This window comes from Dryas octopetala, chromosome 7 (genome assembly GCF_963921425.1).
Source record: "Dryas octopetala chromosome 7, drDryOcto1.1, whole genome shotgun sequence".
Lineage (NCBI taxonomy): Eukaryota > Viridiplantae > Streptophyta > Magnoliopsida > Rosales > Rosaceae > Dryas > Dryas octopetala.
The window spans coordinates 9,595,531-9,620,311 of NC_141372.1; the positions used below are offsets into that span (position 1 = coordinate 9,595,531).

Consider the following 24,781-nt stretch of genomic DNA (forward strand, 5'->3'; position numbering starts at 1 on the left):
TTACATTGAAAACAATGCATTTTCTTGTTGACATTAAATGAACTTGATATACAGACTGAAAGTAACTTGTGTCGGTTTTCCTCATCGATTTGGAAAGAGGTGTCAACTATCAAGTATCAGCCACAAATCTGTAGGCCAATTCTTATTGATCCTATCTATATGTGAGGGGGTCCACAAAAAGAAATAGGTAGCAAAGTACCAAACCATCAGGACCACATACCAAATGTCTAAATACTTTGACAAGATATTTATATTACTTTATACAACAATATGCAAGTGGGAGTTGAACACAAAATTGAGTCTATATATACAGGGACATAGCTAAGTAATTAAGTTAATATTGGCGTGAGCTACATCGATCTCTAGGCTATACAAATTTAAGTAGATCCAAGTTCGAATCTTCTTTCCAAATGTCTCAACCAAACACAAATTTGAGCCCTCTATCTGTCCGGCTGTCCCTCTCAATATGGGACATTTTTATTGTTATAATCTGCGAAAGGTCGCGCATGGTAGGCCTAGCTTGTGGACTTACTTGTAAGCATGCAACTGCAAGGGCTAAGATAGTAACAATTTCATCCAGAATTTTACCTGTGGGAGGTTCAAGGCGATCGTCCCAGACCTCCCCTGGCAACTTGCCTTCCCGGAGTGCTGGAGACAACAAAGACCCGACTAGATTGCTCGGGTACTTTCCTTTAATCACTTCAAGTGCTAACACTCCAAAGCTATATACATCACATTTCTCAGTCACCCTCCATGAGTAAGCAAGCTCTGCAAAAAGGTAATCAAAAAAGATATGATATATATATAAAGAATTTCAAAAGAAGAGAGATTATCACACGTTCATGTTTTATGATCTATGTAAAATTTAGAGAACAATGGATTATATACATCAGAAATGTTCTATGTCACTTAGTTTGACATGTTATGTTACCGGCCAAACTGTAATACGAAGGATGGATCATGTAGGGTAGATTCTTATTTGAATGTTATGTTACCTGGTGCTACGTATCCAATTGTGCCTGCAACGGCAGTCCAGTTAGATGAGCCCTGCTCTAGAAGCTTAGCAGTGCCAAAATCTGAAATGTGAGCCTCATATTCAGCATCCAGCAAAATGTTCTTGCTGGATATGTCGCGATGAACAATCAGCGGGGACACATCAGAGTGCATGTAGGACAAGCCATGAGCCACGCCTTTAATGATATTCACCCTTTTACTCCAATCCAATTTCTTAGCTTCCTCTTCATTGCTCAAGACTGAAAACAAGCTGCCCTTTTCAAGGTACTCATAAACCAAAAACGAGTGTCTGGAATGTGAACAGAAACCATAAAGCTTCACAATGTTTCTATGGCGTATCTCTGTTAATGCCCTTACCTCGTTTAAGAACTCCTTCTGAAATCCTCTCTCTGTAAGATCCTTATGGACTTTGGTATTGTCCTATTTGGATAATCAACTAAATGCTAAACTTGAGAAGCAAGTAACAGGAGTTCACACCAATACAGAACTAGTTCATAATTCATTAGATATCCTAAACCTATATGAACTAGGATTACTTAGTTGTTTATGCTACTAGCTAACAGCTGGACATAATCACAAGCAAGTCTTTATATAGGAGTCTAACTAGGATTGATAAGAGTTACCTTAGTGGGAGGACACTCGAAATCAAGACCCTATATATAGCACAGGTCCCTGACCACACAGACTGACCAAGCATCTAGATCACTGCCCCTCTCGTGTGAAGCTTTTCAAGGACTGTGTTGGTTGGAAGACTGGTGCACTCAGACTAACAGACAAGCACTTGGCGTGCATCTTGGTTGCTGGCTATCCCCTGCAATCACCATGGCATCATCAGGTCAGTAACTTGTGTTTATCGTGCTTATGGAATAACCATACATTGAACAACTTATTTGTTTGGCTGTGTGTGTGTGTATTTTAGATGTACAAGAATCAACTTATACTCTCACCATGATCACAAGGACTGTGGAGTTTCTTTACAGCTACCAAGTCATCTGATGGCAGCTTTGCTTTGTAAACACTTCCAATTGCACCCTTCCCAATGCAATATGCAGGATCAAAATCCTCAGTTGCTTTTATGATTTCTTCATACAATAACTTCCCATCAAAAATTGATGTTGAACGTAGTTCAAATTCTTTGGGGTGCATGTCACGTTCTTCTGTTTGTTGACATTTCTTTTTCCTTCTTAACATGATAGAAACTCCATACAAAGCAATTATAAGAGCTCCCACCACAGGCGGCATGACTAAGTATACAACCTTGAAACCAATTTTCGGGTTCTGCTTCTTTTTGCCAGGAGTATAGCAGAGCTGCAGGCCTGTGGCATTGCCACACAAATCTTTGTTTCCTTGCAATGCTTCTATGGGCGCCACTTCAAATGCTTTGTTTTTCGGAATTGGACCCCATAATTGATTGTATGAAATGTCGACGAACTCCAAGCCACGCAGTTCATCAAAAGCCTTTGGAATAACACCAGAGAGGTTATTGTGGGAGAGATTTAGTGTCCTCAAGCTTTCCAAATTACCAAACTCTCTCGGTATCTCTTTAACAAGAAAGTTGTGACTCAAATCTAACACAGACAGCTGAATAAGTTGACCCAATTGAATTGGAATTCCTTGGCTTATCTTGTTACTGCTCAAATTCATGCGGTGCAGTTTCAGAAAGTTTCCAAGGCTACTTGGAATTGACTGGCTCAAGTTGTTTGTGGACAGGTCAAGATACTCAAGTTCAGTCAGTGATCCAAGTTCTGAAGGTATACCTCCAGAAAGGTGATTGTCATTCAGTATAAGCTTCCCCAAAGAGGTCAGCTTTCCAAGTTCTCTAGGAATCTTCCCAACTAAATTATTTGAAGAAAGATTAAGCCAATGTAGTTGGGTCAAATTTCCAAACTCAGGTGGTATGGAACCAGTAATATTGTTCCCTGCAATCTCAAAATCTGTTACCCGCAGGGACCTACCCCATTTGTGTGAAAGTTCACCATAAAATTTATTGTCACTTAGATTTATGTAATCCAAGTTTGGATAGACACCAAAATCTTCAGATATATTTCCAGTGAGCTGGTTTCCATCGAGGCGAACTCTATATAAGGTTGTGCAGTTCCTCAAGCTTTCCGGGATTCGACCAATGAGACTATTGCCATTTGCAGTGAAATTTACAAGCAGTCCACCTTGGCAGAGGTTCTCTGGCAAATGACCAGTGAAATTGTTCATGGCAACTCGCAGCACAACCAAGTTCCTGAGATTTCCTATCACTTGAGGAATGGAACCTGAGAGTTGGTTGTCACGAATGTATAGAACCTGTAATTTTCTCAAATTACCAATTGACTTGGGAAGAGGGCCACTGAGTTGATTATCCCGAAGATTCAGAACAGTAAGAGACTTCAAGTTTCCAATATTTTCCGGGATTGGGCCAGAAAGATTGTTCTGGTAGAGTTCGATAAAGACAAGGTTTCTCAGGTCACATAAGGAATCTGGGATAGGACCAGAAAGGTTGTTGGTGTAAAGGCTTAGATTGCTGAGAGATACCAACTTCCCTATTTCTAGTGGAATGGAACCATAAAGTTTGTTCTCACACAAGTACAGCATTTTTAGCTTTCTCAAGTTCACAAAATTTGATGGGATTGGACCTGTAAGATTGTTGGTACTCAAGTAAAGCTCCACCAAATTGGAAAGGTTCCCCATTTCTAAAGGAATGAAACCAGTAAGTGAATTCTTATAGAGATTCAAGTAAACCAGATTGCTCAGATTTCCCAAGGAAGCAGGAATTGAACCATTCAACTGATTAGTGGACAAATCAAGATAGACTAGTTTTGACAGTTGACTGATTTCAGGTGGGATGATGCCAAATATTGAGTTCATGCTGAGATCGAAATACTCAAGATTTGGGAATGACGAGAATGAAAATCCAAGGAGCGTACCTTGTAAACCAGAGTAAGTGAGTTTTATACTGGTGACACTCTCATTACTGTTGCAAGAAATGGAAAACCAAGTGCATGGACTTCTTTTGTTGGGAAAGTGAGCAGTAGTCCATGAAGTTAGGATAGAGTGAGGATCTTGAATGCTGGTTTTCCATTGGAGAAGAGCACCAGCTTCTTCTTGGGTAGAAGCAGTAGCAGATGGAAAAATGGTTGATGAAACAAAAACAACAAACATGATGAAGAAACGTAGAGAGCATAAGTTCACAAAGGTTGATGTTCCCATGGTGCTTGTAATGAATGGTTTAACACCTCACTAATATTATGATTAACATTCTACGTACCTTCTGTTGAATCTGTTCCTCTTAAGAAATTGTAGAGCACTTGATGAAGTTGTAAAGTGTTTTCTTGTTGTTTTATTAATTTCTTGTTAACAAGTCCATTATTAAGGGAGGTACCGTAAGGATTTCTTAGAGAATATTATTATCTGTTTTTGTTGGTCAACTTCGTTTTCAAATTTTACATTGGAGCCAGACGAAAGAGAATTACAAATGCATTTGTACAGCAGAAAATCCAAGCCTAGTCTGTATCCAATTTGACTGTGAATCATCTACATGTATTTTTAAACTGAATATATATTGTGTTCATGTAGAAACATAGTGACCATCCTTTTAGGCTTTTATTTAATTATATTTCTAATAAGAATAATGCTATACTTACCATATTCTTATACCACATTTTTATACCATCTTACGTGTCATTACTTTATTGGACAGAGTTTTTCTTTTCCTTTTTGAGTTTTTATTTTGATTTTTTAGTATCCAATGTATGAATGCCATGTAAGTTACCACATAAGGTAATATAAAATTGTAGTATAAAAATGTGGTATATCTAGCACTACTGTTCTAATAATAACCTTAATTACTAAACATTTTAGGGTAATCGTATTTAAGCCTGAAAAAATTGCTTTCTATACCAATATTTATTTTTTGTAAAATTTAAAATTCAATTTTATCCTTCAAAAGTTCAAAAAATGAAAATAAAAATATTCTACTCTCATCCCCTCCTCCTCCCTCTGGCCAAGGACGCCTATGTTTAGGTTCCATGGCGATACCATGGCCATTATGGTCATCACCAACTATGGTGATGATTTTTTTTTTTTTTTTTTTATCTTTGATATTTGAAAAGGAAGATTGAAAAAAATGAGGGGATCAAAGAATTTATGAGATAAAAGAATCATTCAAGTCAAAACCAAATAAATAAATAAAGGACCTAATAAGTGAATAATTGTCTAGATTTAAAGTAGAATCCCCCATATATAAATTTATTATATTCATGAATCGTAGAGTTCCGTAATAAGCAAGCCCGAAAAGAACATGCAGCATGGTGGTTATGATCCAGGAAATGATGTGGAAAGGCACGTAACCATGGACTAAGACATGGCCTAGTTTTTAATTGTTTCACAACCTTGACTAAATCAAAGATTTCCCATTTGTTTGAATAAATTATCTAATCGAATTATATTCTGTTTTCTTTGTTGGGTTCGTTGTTTGTTTAACACTACTTGTTTCGGTCTTGGACTGATCGCAATTGTATTATGCATTTGGGCGTTGGGTTGAACAATCTTTATTTTGTTTCTTGTTAATGACATATGCCGGCCAGTCATTCAACATCCTAATTTTTATTCTACATTTTTTGAAGGGTCTTCTCTACTATACATGCCTCCGTACGTAATGAAGCTTACTTTTTGGTTTATATGGATGAGAAATTCATATCTTTCAACAAAGTGAAGAAAAATTCCACAAAACCTTTAATTCCTCTTAGTTGTGGAGAACTTACCCCAGGTTTGGGCAGAATGTGACTCTCGCCCTCCCCTCTCCTAAATAAATAAATAAATAAGGAGATAATTTTTTATATACAATTTCGAAAGTGAACAAAATATGATATTTCATTCATGCATTATTAGTGGACATGTATACTACCAGTTTTAAATGTTATTTGATCAAGAGATTAAGACATTCATATCATCATATGTCATTCACATATGATATATTTGTGACACTTCCAAGAAAAAACCAAGTGTAGGACATTTGTAAATAACAAGCTAGACAACTTTGGCAGCGTAGGACCAGCACAACTGTCATGCGTTTGTCAAACAAAATGTCCCGATGGAATATTCAAGAGCTTTTTGAACTTGGTTAGATGGTGATGACATGACCGAATCATTAAGTTTATAATAGAGTGAATACACATCAATACTTTTGAATAACACAACATTTTGGAGATGCATCTCCAAAATTCACGCCTACTTTATGAACATTCTTAATAGAGATTGTTGACCGTAGTATATTTTATTTCTACAGCTATATGGGCCGTATGGCCCAAGAAAAAAGCTACTCCGGCTTCTTGTAAGTGGCTTCTTGTTAACAGCTTTATCAACTAGCACCACCTTTCGTGGATAGAAGGCAAGAATAATTAAACATTACATCCAGATGCTAAGGAGTGACAACAGCATATTGACCAAGACCCAAAACAAATTCAACAGAATGAAAGAAAATTTCCACAGGAAAGACAACAGTTACAGATCTTATTCGAAAATTATTATACAACAAGGTTAACAACTTGCAGAAACTAGAAAATCTTTCACGCAGCTGAACAAGTACCTTGTGGACTATTTACATATATATACCATATACCAATACTGCATCAACAAGGGCATGACTCACGAATATGGACCAGTCCTATAATTGCTGAGACAGCCACCAATAGTTAACTGATGATACCCATAACACCCCAATCACCCCTGTTTCCCAAAATTAAAAATCAAAGCCAATATGTTTTCATATAAACTGCATCAGCGACATGCAATGGCACGTGAATTCCAATCAACTTTGGTCAACCACAGCATCGAGGATTTCCTTTACAGGACCAAACTTTTAAAATCAGTGAAGCCAAAGAAGCGTGATCAGGGAAAAACAAAAAAAGTAAATACCCCATGGATATAAGACTGAAATTGTGAGTTTTACTCTTACCAACCAGAGTTTCATCAAAGCAAAACAGGTTAAGACCAGACTGCAATCAGCATGGACATGACATATTGACATCTACCATTTGTGTAGTAAAAATAGCACCAACAGCTAGTACAGCATCTCAGCAATCAGCAATGTTCACTCTTCCCGAACACCACTAAATAAGGCCAGTATATGGACCATCGTAAGTATATGAACATAGCACATTTCAATTTAGAGAAAGAAAAAAAGTAATGAAGCATAAATAACTTGAAAGGAAAATATAACTAAAGAGAAAAGGCACCCATTAGCACAAAAGCTACAATAAACATAAATAGGAAGACTCCCATTGGCATTGGCAGGAACTCCTAAGGCCATCATAGAAACTACAGCAAACACTTAAGATTGTACCAACCATAAAACAGAATACAAAACTTTTCAAAAAAAATAAAAACAGAATACAAAAGCTACCGTCAAACTTAGATGAGTTAAGGAACTCACTGAGTCCAACAAAGAAATGTTTAACCTTCAACAAAACTGCAGGGCAGTCAAATGTAACATTCAATATGTTGATCATAATATGAAACTCATCTTCCAAATGTGAACGCAGACAGAAGACCTCAAGCCTTTGACATCCCTGGCCACATGGTAGGTGAATCCATCATTCCTGCAAAACAAAAAAACCCAACTAAACATCTCATGCACAGACTTATTTATCCAAGAAATGTTGCAATCCATCTAAAGGTAAATAAATCTAAAGGTCATATGTGTTGTGTAAGGGCTCACATCAGCATCAGATTTACGAGGGGAAGGACTAAGAGAATCATCAGGTCGACCATGTGGTGAAACATCTTTGGGGCTAGGAGAGCGTTCATTACGATTGCGTCCATCAGAGTTCTCACCCCTTGAAGGTGTCCTACGAGGAGACAGGCTCCCACGAGGAGATGGGCTCCTCCGAGGAGACAGGCTCCTCCGAGGAGATGGACTCCTTCGAGATTTAGAGCTATGCCGAGCAGGGGAGGCACTTCAAAAATAGAAAGAAAAAAAACATTTGGCATCATATAACACATTAGTAAGGCACAATAGTTCACAAAAGAAGATGAGGGGAAAACAAGAAGCAGTAGTAAATACCTTCCATAGGACCGGCTGCGACTACGTCGCTCGTCATCATATCTTCCCTTCTCGCGGTCTTTATGATTATCAGGACTTGCACTGCGGCTCCTGCTTCTGTAGCGATGGTCTCTTTCACTCCTATGGTGCCTGTCGCGATCATATCTCTCCCTACTTCGACTGCGACTTCGCCTCTTGTAATCTCTATCCTTATATTCATCTCGATACCTGAAAATGTAGGGGATCAGGTGCTGAAGATTTACTTTCCTAAATCGACTTAGGAAGATAAATTGGTAACAGCTAAAAATTTCATGTCAGTTGTACGATCCCACACAAGAAGTCACTGCAAAGATACTTAGTTGTATTGGCAACAAAAAAACACTGCCAATCCATGTAGTTTTGGTTCAGTGAGTATAGAAACATAGGAACCCATGGTGGAAAAACTTTACTGACAAAGAATGATTTGTTTGAAACTCATAGAAACAAAACTCCAACTCCAGAGAGCACCTGTCCTCCACCCATAAAATCATGCAGCATAAAGGGAAACGTAAAGAACTCCTCATCCAGCCATTCAAAGATGCAAGGAAAAAAAAAACTATGTTTGGAATCAACAAAAGTAGGAGTTCCGAATTCTAAACAATTGAGCCCACCTGAGCCCAAAAAAAGAGGTCTTTGGTCTTCCATTATGCGAGGACCCAAATGACCAAAACAAATCAGTAATTCATGCACCCAATCCCCCTCCCCCCCCCCCCCCCCCCCCCCCAAAAAAAGAAAAAAAGAAAAAAAAGAAAGAAAGATAGAAATTAAAAAAGAGACTGGATTGCACAAGACCCTAGAAACAAAAAATAGCAAAGATCACAAAAACCTCCAACAAGATGTGAGAACGCCATAATGCAGACATTGAATGAGTAGTGAAAGACAGTAAATAAGGGTTAAAAACCAACAAGAAAACTTTGAAAAATCCAAACCTCTAAACCTATCACCCTTTGATATATAAGCATGCCCATTCTACATCGATCAGCAGGTGATAAATGCCTAAAAGTATTAAAGCAAACAGTGGACTGTATATACTGACTAAATACACTTACATACCATTGAGAAGAAAGCAGCAAGTAAATATGTGGTAATGCAAATGAACTAGCCACACTACATTTCAAAGTTGCATTCTTTTTCTTTAGGTTCATAAAGTATGGCAGAGTTCTTTAGCATGTGCTTATTTAATCTTTTAGATAAGTGTTCAACTATTAGCATGCTTATTTACTCTTTTTAGATAGTGTACAACTATTAGCATATTTATTTAATTTCTTAGATTATGTACAACTAATATGCTTTACCCAATTCTACCAAAGAAAGAACCTTACCTCGGACGAGGGCTGCGGCTTCTGGACCTGCTTTTGAGCTTGGAAGATGATTCACTGACCCTCCCTTTGTGGCTGCTTAGTGGAAACAAAACAAAAAAAATTCAACTTGATGAAACAGCAACACACCCAACACAAAACCCAATAATTACAAGAAGCCCACTTCACAAAACCCACTAAATTAGACAAAAACTCACATTCGCTCAGCATTAGGGCCGTACTTGGCGAACTGAACCATTATCTCTCTGCCATCGACAACTCTCCCTGAAATTGAAATTGAATTGATTAATTACAAAACCCTAGCTTCTACTTAAGTTCGTAAGAGAGGTCAGAAGAGATAGAGAGAGCAACGAACCATCGAGCTTCTCCACAGCCTTCTGAGCCTCGTCTTGATACTTATACCGAACGAAAGCGAAGCCGCGCGAGTCCCCAGTCCTTCGGTCTCTGGGAATGAAGACGTCGACGACCTTGCCGTACTTGTCGAAGAGCGGGAAGAGATCGTCTGCTGTGGTTCCTGCAGAGAAAGCGAGAGCGTCAGAGAGAGAGAGAGAGAGAGAGAGATTGTTAGGGTTTGAGCGAGAAGAAGAAGGGTAAATACGGAAAGTGATGTTGAGGACGAGGAGCGAGTAGGTGTCTCTGATGTCCGGTGGACCGGATCGGCCGAAGTGCGACATCGCTGAGTCTGAGTCTGAGACTGAGTCTGAGTCCGAGTCCGAGTCTGCGGCGAGGGGACTAGGGTTCGTATTTGAGGTGAGGTGGGGATTTTGCTGCGAGTAAGTGAAGGGCTTAAGACATTGGCGCTATCTTGACGAATATGCCCCTCTTTCGTTTCTTTATTTACCAATGTTTACTTTCTTCCACCAGGTGAACCGGTCTTCTCACAGTTTTATCCGCTTTCCCGCCAATATGTAGGATAAGATGCAAATTGCAATGGCGGTACGGTCGCCTGCACTAACTACAAAAGTCCAAGACTAGGCTCCGGTTATGATGAGTATGCCATGTTGATGATATATTAAAACAAACAATCCCCGATTGTGTACTTTCATGTGTTCATAAAAGGCTTTTGATTTGGATTTTAATGAGAGGGATTCTAATTTCACTTTTCTCTATCAGTAATTTGCAGACACGTAATGCATGTATATGAAAAAAATTTGAGTTAGTTAAATATAAGAAAGTGATTACGTGCTTATCATAATTATACATGCTTACTGTAATATTTTGACAAATGATTATTTAGTCTAGTAACATTTATTTTACCTTTATAGAAAAATGTTATGAATTTAAATCTCATAAACGATAGTATTTGATAAAAGTAAAAGTTATGTCAAAAAAAATTTAAACTTGATAGTGAGATTGGGGGTGGGGCTTGGGTGAGTGAGGATGAGGTGGTTTCAAAATTATTATTTTTGTTTATATTTAAACTTTTGTAGTTATTTGAGGATAAAAAATAAATATGGTTAATTATAGATATCACCCCTAAATTATGCATTGGTCAACACTTTGCTCCACAAACTAAAATTTTTGACACTTTACTCCAAAATTAATTTATCTCTTAGTTTTGCGCACGTGATCATCTGCCTAAGCCATTTTCATGTTAAATATCAATTGAAGACAAAAATGATAAGATAAAGATGCCCTCAAGCAAAATGCCGCATGGTGCCACGTGTGCAAACTAATGGTAAAAATTGATTTTTTTATCGGTTTTAGGGTAAATTATTTAACATAAGGGATAATTTGAGGAAAAGAACTCAAACTTAAATGTCAGAGCCAGATCATAATTCAGGACTTCTCTTTCAAAAATATATATGTTAGGACTACTACTTTACTTAAGCCTCAAATGAGGCTATTTCGTCAAATCTGTTAACACTTTTTATTAAAAATATTAAAATATTTATAAAAACTTTAAAAAATAAGACTAAAAGAAGAAAAAATAAAAACAAACTAGAATGAAATTATGACTTGTTTTTTTTTTAGGATTTTGTGGTAAAACGAACTACAGAATGAAAAATTACTCGTTTTTTCGAAACTAGAAATCAAGCATTTTTGTATGGTAAAAGACCATTATGGCCTTACCTCAATTTATGCCAACAAAAAAAATGTATAATGTCTTTAATTTCTTCACATAATCACATTAGATTTTAATTTTTTTTTTTTTTTTTATCTTGGAGGGGGAGGAATTGCTTGGGACCTCTTCTAATGGGGAAGAGAAATACCTAATTGGTTTGATTTTTTAATTCAAGAAAAGAGTTAGTTTGAATAAATTTTTTTAATTTAAAGTTATTTCACCAGAAACCCAATAAAACCATAAATAAAAATTGGCATTTTTGTGTAGATTGGAGTGGCTTTTGTTCTAGCGACCACAAGAGGCACTGAGCACATAACCAAGGGCAATGCCACACTAGTCCTGGTGCTAATGTGTTTGTACGCTGCTGGTTTTGCTTGGTCATGGGCTCCTCTAACCTGCCTCATACCAAGTCAAATATTTCCAACGAAAATTCGACCCACTAGCCAGAGCATGGGCTTGCCACCAACTTCGCAGCCACATTTGTTTTGTCCCAAACCTTCTTGGCCATGCTCGATCTGCCACTTCAAATTTGCAACCTTCTTGTTCTATGCCGGTTCGATTCTGGTCATGACCATTGTTGTCCCAACGTTCCTGCCGGAAGACTAAGGGAGTCCCACTGGTACTGGCGTCGATTTGTTGAAGGTCATGACCTCAAGGAAAAGCGATGAAAGTGTGGGTTCAAGTTTTGAGAAATGCTGTCCTTACATATGACTAGCTTCAATAGTTGTAGGCCACCTACTTTGTGGGTCTAGTGGTATTTTTTTCACAATATTTGAGAAGTTTAAGTTTGAATCTCCAATCTCCAAAGATTAAAAAGAGGAGGAAAAAAAAAGTAGGATTATGAGATTGAGTGTTGTCTACTTGTCTGTGCCATAATTTTGTGTCTTTGGACCCGCTTTTTAATTCTACCGCATGAGTAGTGACTTTAAGCCGTTTGATGAAATTTTGTGGATAGATTGAAAAAAACAAAAAAATTATTGATAATTATCTTACTTATATTATCAAATAATTTAAGATTTGATTAAATATATTCAATACGTCATTACATATTCTAAATTTAATTGGCATTAAAGAAAAACACGTACTTAATTGATGGTTAAAAAAGGTACAGTACATATTAAGAAATGAGAAAAAAAATAATCATTTTTTCCTTTACTAGTAGTTATACAATATTGTATCGAAATTGGGTTAGTTGTGTTTGACACTAAACTGATTCATTCAGTATTCATGCTAGTAAGTTGTGTTATATACAAGTCTGTATCAAATAATGGTCAATTCAAACCGTTAATTTTATATTAAGTTTAAATCTTATTATCGTATGGTGTTATAAAATTAGAAATAATATTTTTAAAATGATATACGTATTATAATTTAAATAGATTAATTATTTTGTCACATAATGTCATGGACACACAAAATTTTCGAGTGATACTCTAACCGGTTACCACTTAACATATCATATATCCATATGGACCATATCCCCCTCAATTATTTATGGAAACAACCAATAATTTGAAAGACGTACTGTTGCCCATCGTCCATTGTTCCAACTGTAATTTTCCTTTTATTATGGTGGTGGAAGTGTTAAAATGGAAAAGGTGTGACGAAGAACTTCAGTATATAAATTTCTCTATATCTATTACAAACGTATATACAACTTTATATAGACTACTCTAGGCTTGGTCAACAAGTCAGTTTCTACAATCAAGGGAATTGATGAACCTAAGTAAGGAAAGATTACAGCAGAGAAAGAAACCTTCAATTGAATTCAAATTGAATTCTCCTATGATATTGGATTTTGTCTAATTTCTGAATTCTCAACACTCCCCCTCAAGTTGGAGAATGGATATCATGAAGTCCCAACTTGCAAGCCATGAATTCAAAATTGTCCTTTCCTAACGCCTTAGTGAAAATATATGCAATTGGGAGAGAGGAAGGCACGAAGGCAGTGGAAATCAAACCTGCCTGTAATTTTTCCCGCACCACATGACAATCGATCTCAATGTGCTTTGTGCTCTCATGGAAAACAAGATTTGCTGCTATGTGAAGTGTAGCTTGATTGTCACAAAATAAAGTTGCTGGCTTGACATGATTGATTTGTAAATCCTGCAATATATAACGCAACCATGAGAGTTCGCAACAAGTTGCTGCCATGGCTCGGTATTCTGCTTCGGCTGAAGAGCAGGCAACATTAGTTTGCTTTTTAGACTTCCAGGAAATTAAGGAATCACCAAGAAAGATACAGTAACTAGATGTTGATCTTCTAGTTGTTGGACAACTTGTCCAATCAGAATCGCAATAGGCTTTTAATGTAAGGTCATTATGTGCAGGAAAGAATAGACCCTGACCTGGAGATCCTTTTATAAAACGCAGTACACGTAATGCTGCTTCTAAATGTGGCTTTCTTGGGTTTTGCATAAATTGACTAAGGACTCGCATAGAGTACATAAGGTCTGGCCTTGTGACTGTGAGGTAAATGAGTCTCCCAACCAACCTTCTGTAACGAGAAGGATTGTCTAACAAATCTCCATCTGTAGGAGTGAGTTTCAAATGTTGCTTCATAGGAAATTTGGATGGGCGTGCTCCTGAAAGACCTGCATCATGGAGAATATCTAATGCATACTTTCTTTGAGAGATAAATATGCCTTTCTTGGAGCGAGCTACCTCAATACCCAAAAAATATTTGAGTGCACCAAGATCCTTAATTCGGAAACGATTGTGAAGAAACACTTTAAGTTCCTCAATGGCATTTGGATCATTCCCTGTAATCAAAACATCATCTACATAAATTAACACAGCAGTGAAAGAATGACCGTTTCTCCGAGTAAATAAGGAATGATCTGATTTGGACTGCTGAAAAGCAGCAGCTTGAACAACAGTGAAAAATTTGGAAAACCAGTTTCGAGATGGTTGTTTAAGTCCATATCGAGACTTGTTCAGTCGACATACTAGATTCTCTCCCTGTCGACTGAACCCAGGTGGAGGAAGCATATAGACTTCTTCTTCAAGATCGCCATGTAAAAAAGCATTTTGAACATCCATTTGATGAAGAGACCAATTGCGAGAAGAGGCAATGGCTAAGAGGCAGCGAAAGGTAGTGAGTTTGGCAGTGGGTGAAAAAGTCTCACGATAATCAACTCCTTCAACTTGTGTATAGCCTTTGGCTACAAGGCGGGCCTTGTAGCGTTCAATGGTGCCATCCGCCTTGTATTTGATTTTATATACCCATTTACAACTAATGAGTTGGTGCCTATAAGGTAAAAGGATAAGGTACCAAGTATGATTTTGTTCCAAGGCATGAATTTCTGCAGCCATAGCTTGTTGCCACTTAGGATTATTCGCAGCCTCGACAAAAGAAGCAGGTTCCACAATTCCTGAAACAAGTGCTAAAAAGGAACAATGCGAAGGTGATAGACGAGCATATGAAACAAAATTGAAAAGTGGGTAACGAGTACCTTTAGTGGGAGAAGACAGTGAGGCCGACGACGGAGTATGGGTAGGCGAGGCAACGTGAGATATAGTGACATGATAGTCTTTGTGCCAAAACGGTGGCTCACGATCACGAGTAGAATGACGCAATTGTGGTGTTCGTGGATGAGTAGGTGAGGGAATGACATGAGGAGAGGATGTAGGAGACGCTGGTGAGACAGGTTCTATAAGAGACGCTGCCAGCATGAAGGATTGAGGGTTGTCGTGTACCACGACTTGCACACAAAGGGGACATCCAAAAGTAGTGACTCCATCCCTACTCTTCCAAAAATATTCCTCAAACAGTCCATGTTTAAGTCCTCCCATCTTCGTTGATTGTCCATCTTGGTACGCCTTCCTCTGTTGCTGCCACTCTTTTGTACAAGCTAGTCAGCACGAAATTTTGTTCTCTCTCTCTCTAGTTAGAAGAAAACAAAAATAAAAAAAAGAAATTTAATGGATTGGTGGTGACACAACTGCAAGTTTTGATGGAGAAGGAAGAGTGGTGGTGCCTATGGATGACAAGGGAAAAACCAGACTAGTGGTTGATGTATTAGGCGAAGCAGAAGCAAAAGGGAAGACATTTTCCTAAAATTTGACGTCGCAACTAATAAAAATTTCTGTGTGGAAATTTCATAAAGGCGATAGCCTTTTTGCCCAAAAGGATACCTAACAAATACACAACGCCTAGCACGAGCATCAAACTTATGAGATGGATGAACATTAGTGGCATGACAGAGACAACCAAAAACACGCAAGTGATCATAAGTGGGAGCACAATTATATAGTAGCTCATAAGGTGACTTTCCTGACAAAAGAGGAGTGGGTAAGCTATTTATTAAATAAACGGCAGTAAGAACACACTCACCCCAGAAAGATAATGGTTGGTAGCGAGGATTGAAAACGGAGGGCACAAGAAATCTCTAAGATGTGTCAGTGCTTGCGCTCCATAACACCATTTTGTTGAGGTGTGTAGACGCATGAATGTTGATAAAGAATTCCCTGCTCATTAAAAAAATGTCACAGAGAATAAAATTCGCTACCATTGTCAACTCGAATAGTTTTAATTGTACGACCAAATTGAGTTTGAACAAAGGCAAAGAATGATTTCAATAAAGATTGAGTTTTAGATTTACATCGCATAAAAAATAACCAAGTGCATCGAGTAAAATCATCAACAATAGTAAGGAAATAGCGTGCACCAGTATGAGAAGTAATTTTATGTGGTCCCCAAATATCGCAATGTATTAAAGAAAAAGGTTCAGAACTAGAAATTGAACTTAAACCAAATGGTAAGCGTGTTTGTTTGGCCAATGGACAAACATCACATGACTGATGAGACTCAAACGGAATAGAAATAGACTTAGACAAAAATTTAGAACGAGCAGATGAAGGGTGACCAAGACGCTGATGCCATATATGGTGGGAGGTAGAGACATGATGTATGGCTGGTTTTGACACCATAGGTGTGAGGTAGTAAAGGTTGCCACGTCGTTTACCCAACCCAATCATCTTCCTTGTTGTCAAATCTTGTAAAAGGCAAAAATCAGGAAAGAAAAGAACACAACAATTCAAAGATTGTGTTAGTTTACTGATTGATATTAAATTGACATGGAAAGATGGAATACAAAGAACATTTTCTAAAGAAAAATTAGGACGAAAAGAAACTGAACCAACAGAATGTATATTGGCCTTATCTCCAGTGGGTAAATGAATGGGTAGAAAACGTGTAGGTGATGTTGGATTTTGCAAAATGGTTGATTGAGATGTGATATGATCTGTAGCTCGAATGTCTAAGATCCAAGAATTTTGAAGAGTTACAAAATGCTCTGATACCATGTTAAAATGGAAAAGGTGTGACGAAGAACTTCAATATATAAATTTCTCTATATCTATTACAAATTAACGTATATACAACTTTATATTGAGTACTCTAGGCTTGGTCAACAAGTCAGTTTCTACAATCAAGGGAATTGATGAACCTAAGTAAAGAAATATTACAGCAGAGAGAGAAGCCTTCAATTACTCCTATGATATTGGATCTTGTCTAATTTCTAAATTCTCAACAGGAAGCCGGCCATCTCACTAATCATCAAATCCCACACACATGGAAAACACTAAAACACTAGCTATCTAGAAGGGAAAGGAAGGGAAGGTGCACGTTTTTTTTTTTATTTGTTTGATGAACAACCAACTACTCGCTCCCCTAGTTTTAAGTAAGACCGTTGGTTTCAAACCTTAAACAATTGCTTGGGGCCTTTCACTTCCTAGCTAGCTTAGATCATCTCAATATAAAAGCTAGTTACAAATATGGCACACAACCATTGAAGAAAATCTGTAAATTAATATTTCTTCTAAAAAGTAATTAAACGCAGAGTCGATTTTATTTTATGTATTCATTTTCCCCCTTGTGCTCATTCTCCAGCCTACATAATTCGTTATATTTAATTAAAGCACGCAACAAGTAATAGAATTATCATTAATTGATATATAGGACATGCATGAAGTAGCTTAAAATATTCGAATTCTCAAATTTATCTTGTAAGTATATGCGTAGTTTATAAACTTACAATTGCATGTATTTAATTTTACGGTTTACTCTAACCCATATTAATTCATAAAGGGTGAATGAGCAGTAAAATTGAACATTCAAGTTATTTCATGTACTTAAAAAATTTAGATTTTAGATTTATCTTGTATGCACGTGTAATTTGTGAACTTACAATTACATGTATACAATATTTACTCTAAGTTCTTTTACATGGTGATGAAATTATTATGTTTATAACAAGATTACATATAACTTCATTCTCACAACATAAATATGAAATCTACTTTTATATAATGAGTTCCACGTGTATATATTTGACAGAAAAATCACACCTTATTGTCACATACAAAATTCATGGTGAGTCCAAAGTTTTCCTCATTATTCCATCCAAAAATAGAGTTCCATTACATATTACATAGGATCGAGTTGTTCACTCTAAAATTTTCACCTAATTAAGAGAAAGATGCAACCGCATTATAAGCCTCGAAGACTTGTTTGATACGTAACTATACAAAGTGAGGATTTAAAATGACAAGCTTGTTTATAAAGCAAAAAGTGTGCCGTGCACCAGTGAGCATAGAAAAAGACCCAATAATTCTATTAAAAAAAACAAAAAACCAAAAGAAATATGAAATATACACCTGGTCTCCAGTGGACTGGTTTACTGGTAGCCTGGTAGGTAGCTTTTCTTTTTTGGGAGGCAGGCAATGTTAATAATTATGGACAAATTGGTCCTTTAAATACATGAATAAATTTGTACTTGTTGAATGTTCATGAGCTTAACTCGAGCGCACACAGTCACACACTCTGCAAAGTGCAGTTAAAGCGTGGACTCAGGAAAAGGCTGTTGCGTCTGGACTCGAGTAATTGAGTGCTAGCTAGCTGCTGTTTGGTTGCCGAGAAAATCGAAGGGTGAAAGCGGAGGAAATGGCCGGAGGAGTTTTCGCCGTTGACGGGCCGCCTGGGGTGCCTGTGAGCGGCTATAACGGCAAGATAACGCTGTCAGTGGTGATCACGTGCATCGTCGCTGCGTCTTGTGGCCTCATATTTGGATATGACATCGGAATTTCAGGTGCGTTTTCGATCTTGCTTTTAATTACTTCTTGTTTTCTTTCATTTTAACGTTCAAATTTTTTGCTGGAATTGTCCCAAAGTGCTTACTCTCTCTTTCTCACTATTACCAAACACCAAAATCCAAAAATTAAAAATTAAAAAGATAAAAAAGAAGAAGAAGCATGACTATTGACTAGGAGGTGGTTCCAAATTTCCAATTGATGAATGAATTAACTTTAATAGATGTAGTCCATAAATAATGATATTATAGTACGTTACAAGTAAAACTTAGTTATCACCGGTATATTTACTCTATGATATTTTTATTTTTTTCATCATGAATAAAATTTAGGTGTAGATATTTTTTGTCTCGATACGGAACATACGTTGAAAAACAATATTAGTGTTAGAGGAAGATAACACTAAGGAAATGGTGATAAATCTTTCCTATTAAGGGCTTGGTGAGCCTTAGCAGCTGGCTGTCATAATTCATATATACAACTGGCTGTCATAATTCATATATTCATGCAACTGGCTTGTGCAGTATGTTAGTGCATGTCAATCCAGTTGTATTTCATAATTTTCATGGTTGGTATATGGCTATTAACTTATATAGCCACCTAGGCAATTAGACAGATAGGGTTGGTTTGATTTGGTTGATTTATCAGCATGCGATCATAGTCAAAAAGATTAAGACATGCAATAGATCGATATGTATTTCACAAAATGACAAGCTAAGCTACAGTGCTATTGATTATATAAAAACAACACTAGAATGCTATTGACTGTTAGGTGGGTTGTCCTATATATGTCTTCAACTATATATGTTAACAGTCTACGGTCACAATGATTTATAATCAATTCGGAATATTCACCCTATTTAGCTAACTGATATGATATCCTTAATGAAAGATACTGTACCTTACAAGAAAAAAGTTACTTTATGAAAAAAAAAAAAAAAAGATCTTTGTAATAAAACAAAAAAGTTACTTTATGAAAATGAATAATGTTTAGCTCTTTACACGTAAGGAGTTATTCTCTTATAAACTAGATACAATTTGACATGCCTTAATTAAATGATAAAACGATAATAGGAGAGTAAGAATATATACCAACTTAAAACTTTCCAATAAAGATAAATATTCTTAATCACTAGAGTTATAAGTTGTATATCATTGTTGACTAGATAGAGAAATTGATCGTGAAGTAAAGGGGAAAAAAAACAGTCCAACACCATAGTTGTCATACTAAAATGCATAAGTTGCTCACTTTGCAGAAAACTTATGGTATGGTAATCATGAAATGCATGAAACTAATGATGACAATCCACAATTTTGTCAGGAGGTGTGACCACAATGGCACCATTTCTGAAAAAGTTCTTCCCATCAGTACTGAGGAAGGAAGGAGAGGCAGAGAGAAACATGTACTGCATGTATGACAGCCAGATTTTGACAGCATTCACATCCTCTCTCTACATAGCGGGCCTGGCTGCGTCCCTTGTGGCTAGCCGTCTCGCCAAGACTGTGGGCCGCAGGAACGTCATGATCTTGGGTGGCTGCACCTTCTTTGCTGGCTCTGCTCTCAATGGTGGGGCCGTCAATGTTGCCATGCTCATCTTGGGTCGGATCTTGCTCGGGTTTGGGGTTGGGTTCACCAACCAAGTAAGTTTACCATCTCTAGCTTTGTCTCTTCTTGGGCTCGCACCCCATTTGAGTTTTTTGTCTTAGAAACTTAGGCCCAAACGGGGATTGAACTTGGCCACTTCGAACACTAATCTCAAAGGGAGTTTATTTACTAATTCTCACCAATACGTACACACATATATGCATACATGTATATATGAATGTATTTTAATAAGACACTTATTAAGTCACATACTAATTACTATGCATATCATCTACTTACATGCAAAGCCTTCATCCTGTTAAGCGAAAAATCTGATTGGTAAGTGGTGGTATAAAAGCCAAATTCACTAAAATTATAATACGTTGACAATTATTAAGGATAAAGTTTAAGTTTTTAGATATTAATAATTGTACATGTAATATAATTGAATGGATTGATAACATAGTTAATATGTCATATGATTTTACAGTCACATACAATAATAGCTTATTAAAATATTAATTGATTAAATATCTTAATATTTTCTTATGTTGTTATTTTGATATATATATATATATATTGTTGAATTTTTTGATATAGAAAATTAGGATTAAATACTAAATCTCAATAATTTTTTGGTATAGCATGAATACCATATAATATTTCAATTGAACTATCAAATTTAAATGTAGTTTTTAGATTAGGTCACAAATATGTTAGCCCCTTTGATTTGAGCCTTTTCCATTTGACATTTTTATCCTTTGGCCCACATATAAAGAGTGTTAGTTAAAATTTATAAGGTTTTGACAAAATTGCCCTTGAGACTTTTATATTATTTTGAAAATTTGCTAATGTAATCTCAACTTCACATTTAGTTGTGACTGTACGACACTCACAACTTCAAATTTAGTTGTGACTAAACGACAGTCACATCTAAGTTGTGAGACAATCATAGTTAAGTTGTGACTTAATTGAATTTTTTTAGAAAAATTATACTACAATATAGTATAAATAAAGGTCAAAACAATACTTTTACTCAAAATAATATATGGTATAATGGTGTGAGTTGTCTTTTTCAATTTACCAAGACAGTCACAATTAAATTGTGATTGGATTGATTTTTTTATTTTTTATAATACAATATAGTATAAATTAATGTAAATATTTGTGATGTAATATTATTTTTATTTTTTTTTATTGTAGTGGCATGTGATGTAATATTTGTAAATTCTAATACTTTTTATTTTATTAATTTGTTTGACTTTTCAACTAATACCTAATCTAAAATGTTATTTAATTTTGATACCTAAATTAAAAAGTTATTAAAATTTAGTAGTTAAAATCAATATACCTTTTTTGATATCTTAAATATTTGAAGCAAAATAATTGTCTAATATGATATCAAAGTCCTGTTCGAAGGATATCGAAGAAATATTAGCTTGATATATAGATGATTAGGTGGTATAAGATAACTTCAGTTTTTTTGGCATAATAATTGTCAAACATTAATTTGAGTGTTTTAGCATTAGCTTATCATAAGACAGAGATAAACAATTTGATATATGTACGTGATTCTCAATGACTAACATATATCCCTTCCAATTATATATAATGCCCCAAACAGTCGGCTCCCATCTACCTCTCCGAGATCGCACCACCGAAATGGCGCGGAGCCTTCAGCACCGGCTTCCAATTCTTCATTGGAATCGGCGTGGTGGCCGCCAACTGCATAAACTACGCCACCGCGAAGCACAGCTACGGCTGGCGGCTCTCCCTCGGGCTCGCCATAGTCCCCGCCGTCATAATGACCGTCGGCGCGGTGTTCATCTCCGACTCGCCCACGAGCCTGGTCCAGCGCAACAGGCTCGCCCAAGCTCGCGAGGCGCTCCTCAAAATCCGAGGCAAAGACACCGACATCGAAGCCGAGCTGGCGGCTCTGATGAAGAGCAGTGAGATGGCCAAGGCGATAGATCAGGAGCCGTTGGTGACCATTTTCGAGCGGCAGTACAGGCCTCAGCTTGTAATTGGTATGATTGCGATTCCGTTTTTCCAGCAGCTCACTGGGATTAACATCATTGCGTTCTATGCGCCGGTTCTGTTTCAGTCTGTTGGGTTCGGGAACGACTCGGCTCTGATTGCGTCAATTATTCTTGGGTTGGTCAATCTTGCTTCGATTCTTGTGTCCACGGCTATGGTTGATCGGTATGGGAGAAGGTTTTTGTTCATGGAGGGTGGGATTCAAATGGTCATCTGTCAGGTACGCGCGTACGTTGGCATCTAGCTAGTATGGTATATATATCTTCAGTTTTATAGTGGAGTGATGTGATGCAAAAATGGCTTATTTTTTTAGGAGATAGAAAACTGATGAGAAGTTTTGAAAACTAACAATTTCTTTTTTTCAATGAAGACCTTTTAGCCCTGTTTTGTTAGAATTTTAAAAACATAATTCTAGATTAGTACTCGAGTTTTGTTCGGTTTCTAAGGCTCCTTCCCGTAGTGCTCGAATTGAAGCTCGAATCTTGTTAGAACAATGTCACTATTTGAGTACAATTACAGCACTATTGAAGGGAAACTTGAACACCACTCGACGGTGATGTTTCTAAAATTTCAAAAATAGAGCTAAATATCTTTAAAGAGTATAAATTTTGCCTATTTTCTCAAATTAGAAACTTAAGTATTTTTGTATGGAGAATGACCATTATAGTACTCTTATCTCAACTTATGCGAAAAGGGTGTAATGTCTTTCTCAACGACAAAAAAGGGTTAGTTTTCTAAATTAAACAAAAATGACAACTTTCATTGTGACTCATTTCACAAAAAACGCAATGTGATTGCACCCAATACAAGCATAACATAGAAATTGGCTTTTTGTGTAGGTTGGGGTGGCTATTGTTCTAGGAATCACAACAGGCACTTCAGGCACAGAGCACATCTCCAAGGGCTACGCCGTACTAGTCCTGGTGCTAATGTGCTTGTACGCTGCTGGTTTTGGTTGGTCATGGGGTCCTCTAAGCTGGCTCATACCAAGTGAAATATTCCCCATGAAAATTCGACCCACGGGCCAGAGCATGGGCCTTGCCGTCAACTTCGCAACCACATTTGTGCTGTCCCAAACATTCTTGTCCATGCTCTGCCATTTCAAATTTGCAACCTTCTTGTTTTATGCCGGTTGGATTTTTGCCATGACCATTTTCGTCGCGCTGTTGCTGCCGGAGACTAAGGGAATCCCTCTGGACTCGGTGCACACCGTGTGGGCGAAGCACTGGTACTGGCGTCGGTTTGTTGAAGGTGATCAGCCCAAGGAAGAAGCCATTGATAAAAATGTGGGTTGAAGTTTATGGCTCCAATGGTTGGTTGTACAATTATATTAGTATGGTTATGAGATTGAGTCTGTAACGTAGTTTTTCTAGTTAGGTGCAATTAAAGTATGTATTTGTGTGAGATTATTGCTTTTGCACCCACTTTCCGAAATCAAAGCAAATTAATCTTTTTCATTGGATAATATTTGGGATTTACCAGGAGAGACTGATATACCTCCATTTATATATTAACATCTGTCTTTAATTATTTTAAGTAAAGTTTATAAGTTTTTAATTCAAACAAAACATATGGTACCATACATGTGGTAGCACTCTATTTTCAAGACCTTTTCGATTTACCTTTAAAATCTTGCACCAAGATGAGTTGGGGGAGTTTCATTGGATCATAGATGATAGATCATATTATCACAATTATGAATTTATGATAGTTATATTATTAGTCTACTCCTGGATGTGATATGGGCCGTTTCCAAAAGTGATACTTAACTATGTGGGTTGTAGTCTGTTGACTGAAGCCCATGATCAACGGCCCAACCAGGTCAGGCATCAAGATTGAAGATGCAGGGGTATTTTAGGCCCGGATTAGCCAATAATGGCATGACAAGTAGTGCCAATAAGACAAGAAGTTAGGGTCACCCCACTCCTGTGAGAAGTCGTCACATTAGGACTGTCTCATTCTTACATAAGGGATTCAAACTCAAAACCTCAAGTAAGAAAAAACCTTGCCTATTATGAGTGTTTACATTTTAGATGCAGATAGTATAAATCCGTTATATCAAAGTTATTCTCTTCAAAATGTTCTTAACCACTATGACACAAGCTCTCATATCTTCTACAAACAGGCCTGACCATGACGCTAGGCGGGTTAGCCAACTGGCTAGGGCGCGACCAAACCCAAGGCCTCTTATTGGAGATTTGGCCCATTAGTTCAACCTCAAAAATAGGCCTCTCAAATATTGGCCTCCCAAATCTGAGGACCGGCCCAGTACAAACCTCATTAACAAAAGCCTCTTCATTTCTTCAGATAAAAAAAAACTGAAGCCTGTCCTAAAATAGTAAAATGCGATTGAAAGTGCCTCACTCATTGATAAGAATTTCCCAAGAAGAAAGTAGGATAAAAATTAAGTACAGGAAGATATATATATATACAAGGCCGGTATGCATGTGGGAGTACCCTCTATATATACAACCTTGCGTAACAATTAAGATGACAATGGCAGGCATAAATCTTCAATGGGGCATGCCCCAGTGGGGCACCTCTCACATGGAAGACCCTCTCCAATGGCAGTAGCAACCAACCAGGCAATTACGATATAT

The 24,781-nt window shown here is 37.1% G+C and overlaps 3 protein-coding genes across 9 annotated transcripts; 1 reads left to right on the plus strand and 2 right to left on the minus strand.

Moving 5' to 3' along the window:
* Nucleotides 1-415: 415 nt before the first annotated feature.
* On the minus strand, nucleotides 416-4,227 carry LOC147279458 (uncharacterized). Its single transcript, XM_086252032.1, has 3 exons — nucleotides 1,962-4,227; nucleotides 996-1,403; nucleotides 416-768 (listed from the first exon to the last, which is right to left on the minus strand). The coding sequence occupies exons 1-3, from the start codon at nucleotides 4,210-4,212 to the stop codon at nucleotides 416-418; spliced, it is 3,012 nt and encodes a 1,003-aa protein (XP_086108158.1). The 5' UTR covers nucleotides 4,213-4,227.
* A 2,243-nt stretch (nucleotides 4,228-6,470) lies between these two features.
* Nucleotides 6,471-10,221, minus strand: LOC147279459 (uncharacterized). Of its 7 annotated transcripts, none has more exons than XR_015123477.1 (11): nucleotides 10,001-10,221; nucleotides 9,758-9,916; nucleotides 9,600-9,666; nucleotides 9,406-9,480; nucleotides 8,854-8,876; nucleotides 8,695-8,754; nucleotides 8,066-8,272; nucleotides 7,721-7,958; nucleotides 7,436-7,601; nucleotides 6,959-7,112; nucleotides 6,471-6,844 (listed from the first exon to the last, which is right to left on the minus strand). XR_015123477.1 is itself a non-coding variant. In XM_086251782.1 (9 exons), exons 1-9 carry the CDS (start codon nucleotides 10,074-10,076, stop codon nucleotides 7,508-7,510), a joined length of 999 nt encoding a protein of 332 aa, XP_086107908.1. In that variant the 5' UTR covers nucleotides 10,077-10,220; the 3' UTR covers nucleotides 7,260-7,507. The 7 variants fall into 7 exon arrangements, 4 of the variants coding, with proteins under 4 accessions (XP_086107908.1, XP_086107909.1, XP_086107910.1 ...); XR_015123478.1 differs by having other exon boundaries at nucleotides 6,471-6,859; XR_015123476.1 differs by having other exon boundaries at nucleotides 6,471-7,112.
* Nucleotides 10,222-18,187: 7,966 nt separating this feature from the next.
* Nucleotides 18,188-23,722, plus strand: LOC147279460 (Major facilitator superfamily protein). The gene is made up of 4 exons (XM_086250566.1): nucleotides 18,188-18,558; nucleotides 19,881-20,200; nucleotides 21,769-22,401; nucleotides 23,021-23,722. Exons 1-4 carry the CDS (start codon nucleotides 18,414-18,416, stop codon nucleotides 23,474-23,476), a joined length of 1,554 nt encoding a protein of 517 aa, XP_086106692.1. The 5' UTR covers nucleotides 18,188-18,413; the 3' UTR covers nucleotides 23,477-23,722.
* Nucleotides 23,723-24,781: the final 1,059 nt, after the last annotated feature.

Excerpts from the sequence above, each read along its gene's own strand:
- LOC147279459 (XM_086251782.1), bottom strand. The coding sequence starts at position 10,076 with ATGTCGCACTTCGGCCGATCCGGTCCACCGGACATCAGAGACACCTAC. Across the intron at positions 9,481-9,599 it reads GGCCCTAATGCTGAGCGAAT|CAGCCACAAAGGGAGGGTCA; the intron begins GTGAGTTTTTGT and ends GTTTCCACTAAG. Across the intron at positions 8,755-8,853 it reads CTTGTGCAATCCAGTCTCTT|GTTTTGGTCATTTGGGTCCT; the intron begins TTTTAATTTCTA and ends AATTACTGATTT.
- LOC147279460 (XM_086250566.1), top strand. The coding sequence starts at position 18,414 with ATGGCCGGAGGAGTTTTCGCCGTTGACGGGCCGCCTGGGGTGCCTGTG. Across the intron at positions 18,559-19,880 it reads ATATGACATCGGAATTTCAG|GAGGTGTGACCACAATGGCA; the intron begins GTGCGTTTTCGA and ends CAATTTTGTCAG. Across the intron at positions 22,402-23,020 it reads TTCAAATGGTCATCTGTCAG|GTTGGGGTGGCTATTGTTCT; the intron begins GTACGCGCGTAC and ends CTTTTTGTGTAG.
- LOC147279458 (XM_086252032.1), bottom strand. The coding sequence starts at position 4,212 with ATGGGAACATCAACCTTTGTGAACTTATGCTCTCTACGTTTCTTCATC. Across the intron at positions 1,404-1,961 it reads CCACAGTCCTTGTGATCATG|AGAGAGGATTTCAGAAGGAG; the intron begins GTGAGAGTATAA and ends AGGATCTTACAG. Across the intron at positions 769-995 it reads AATTGGATACGTAGCACCAG|AGCTTGCTTACTCATGGAGG; the intron begins GTAACATAACAT and ends ACCTTTTTGCAG.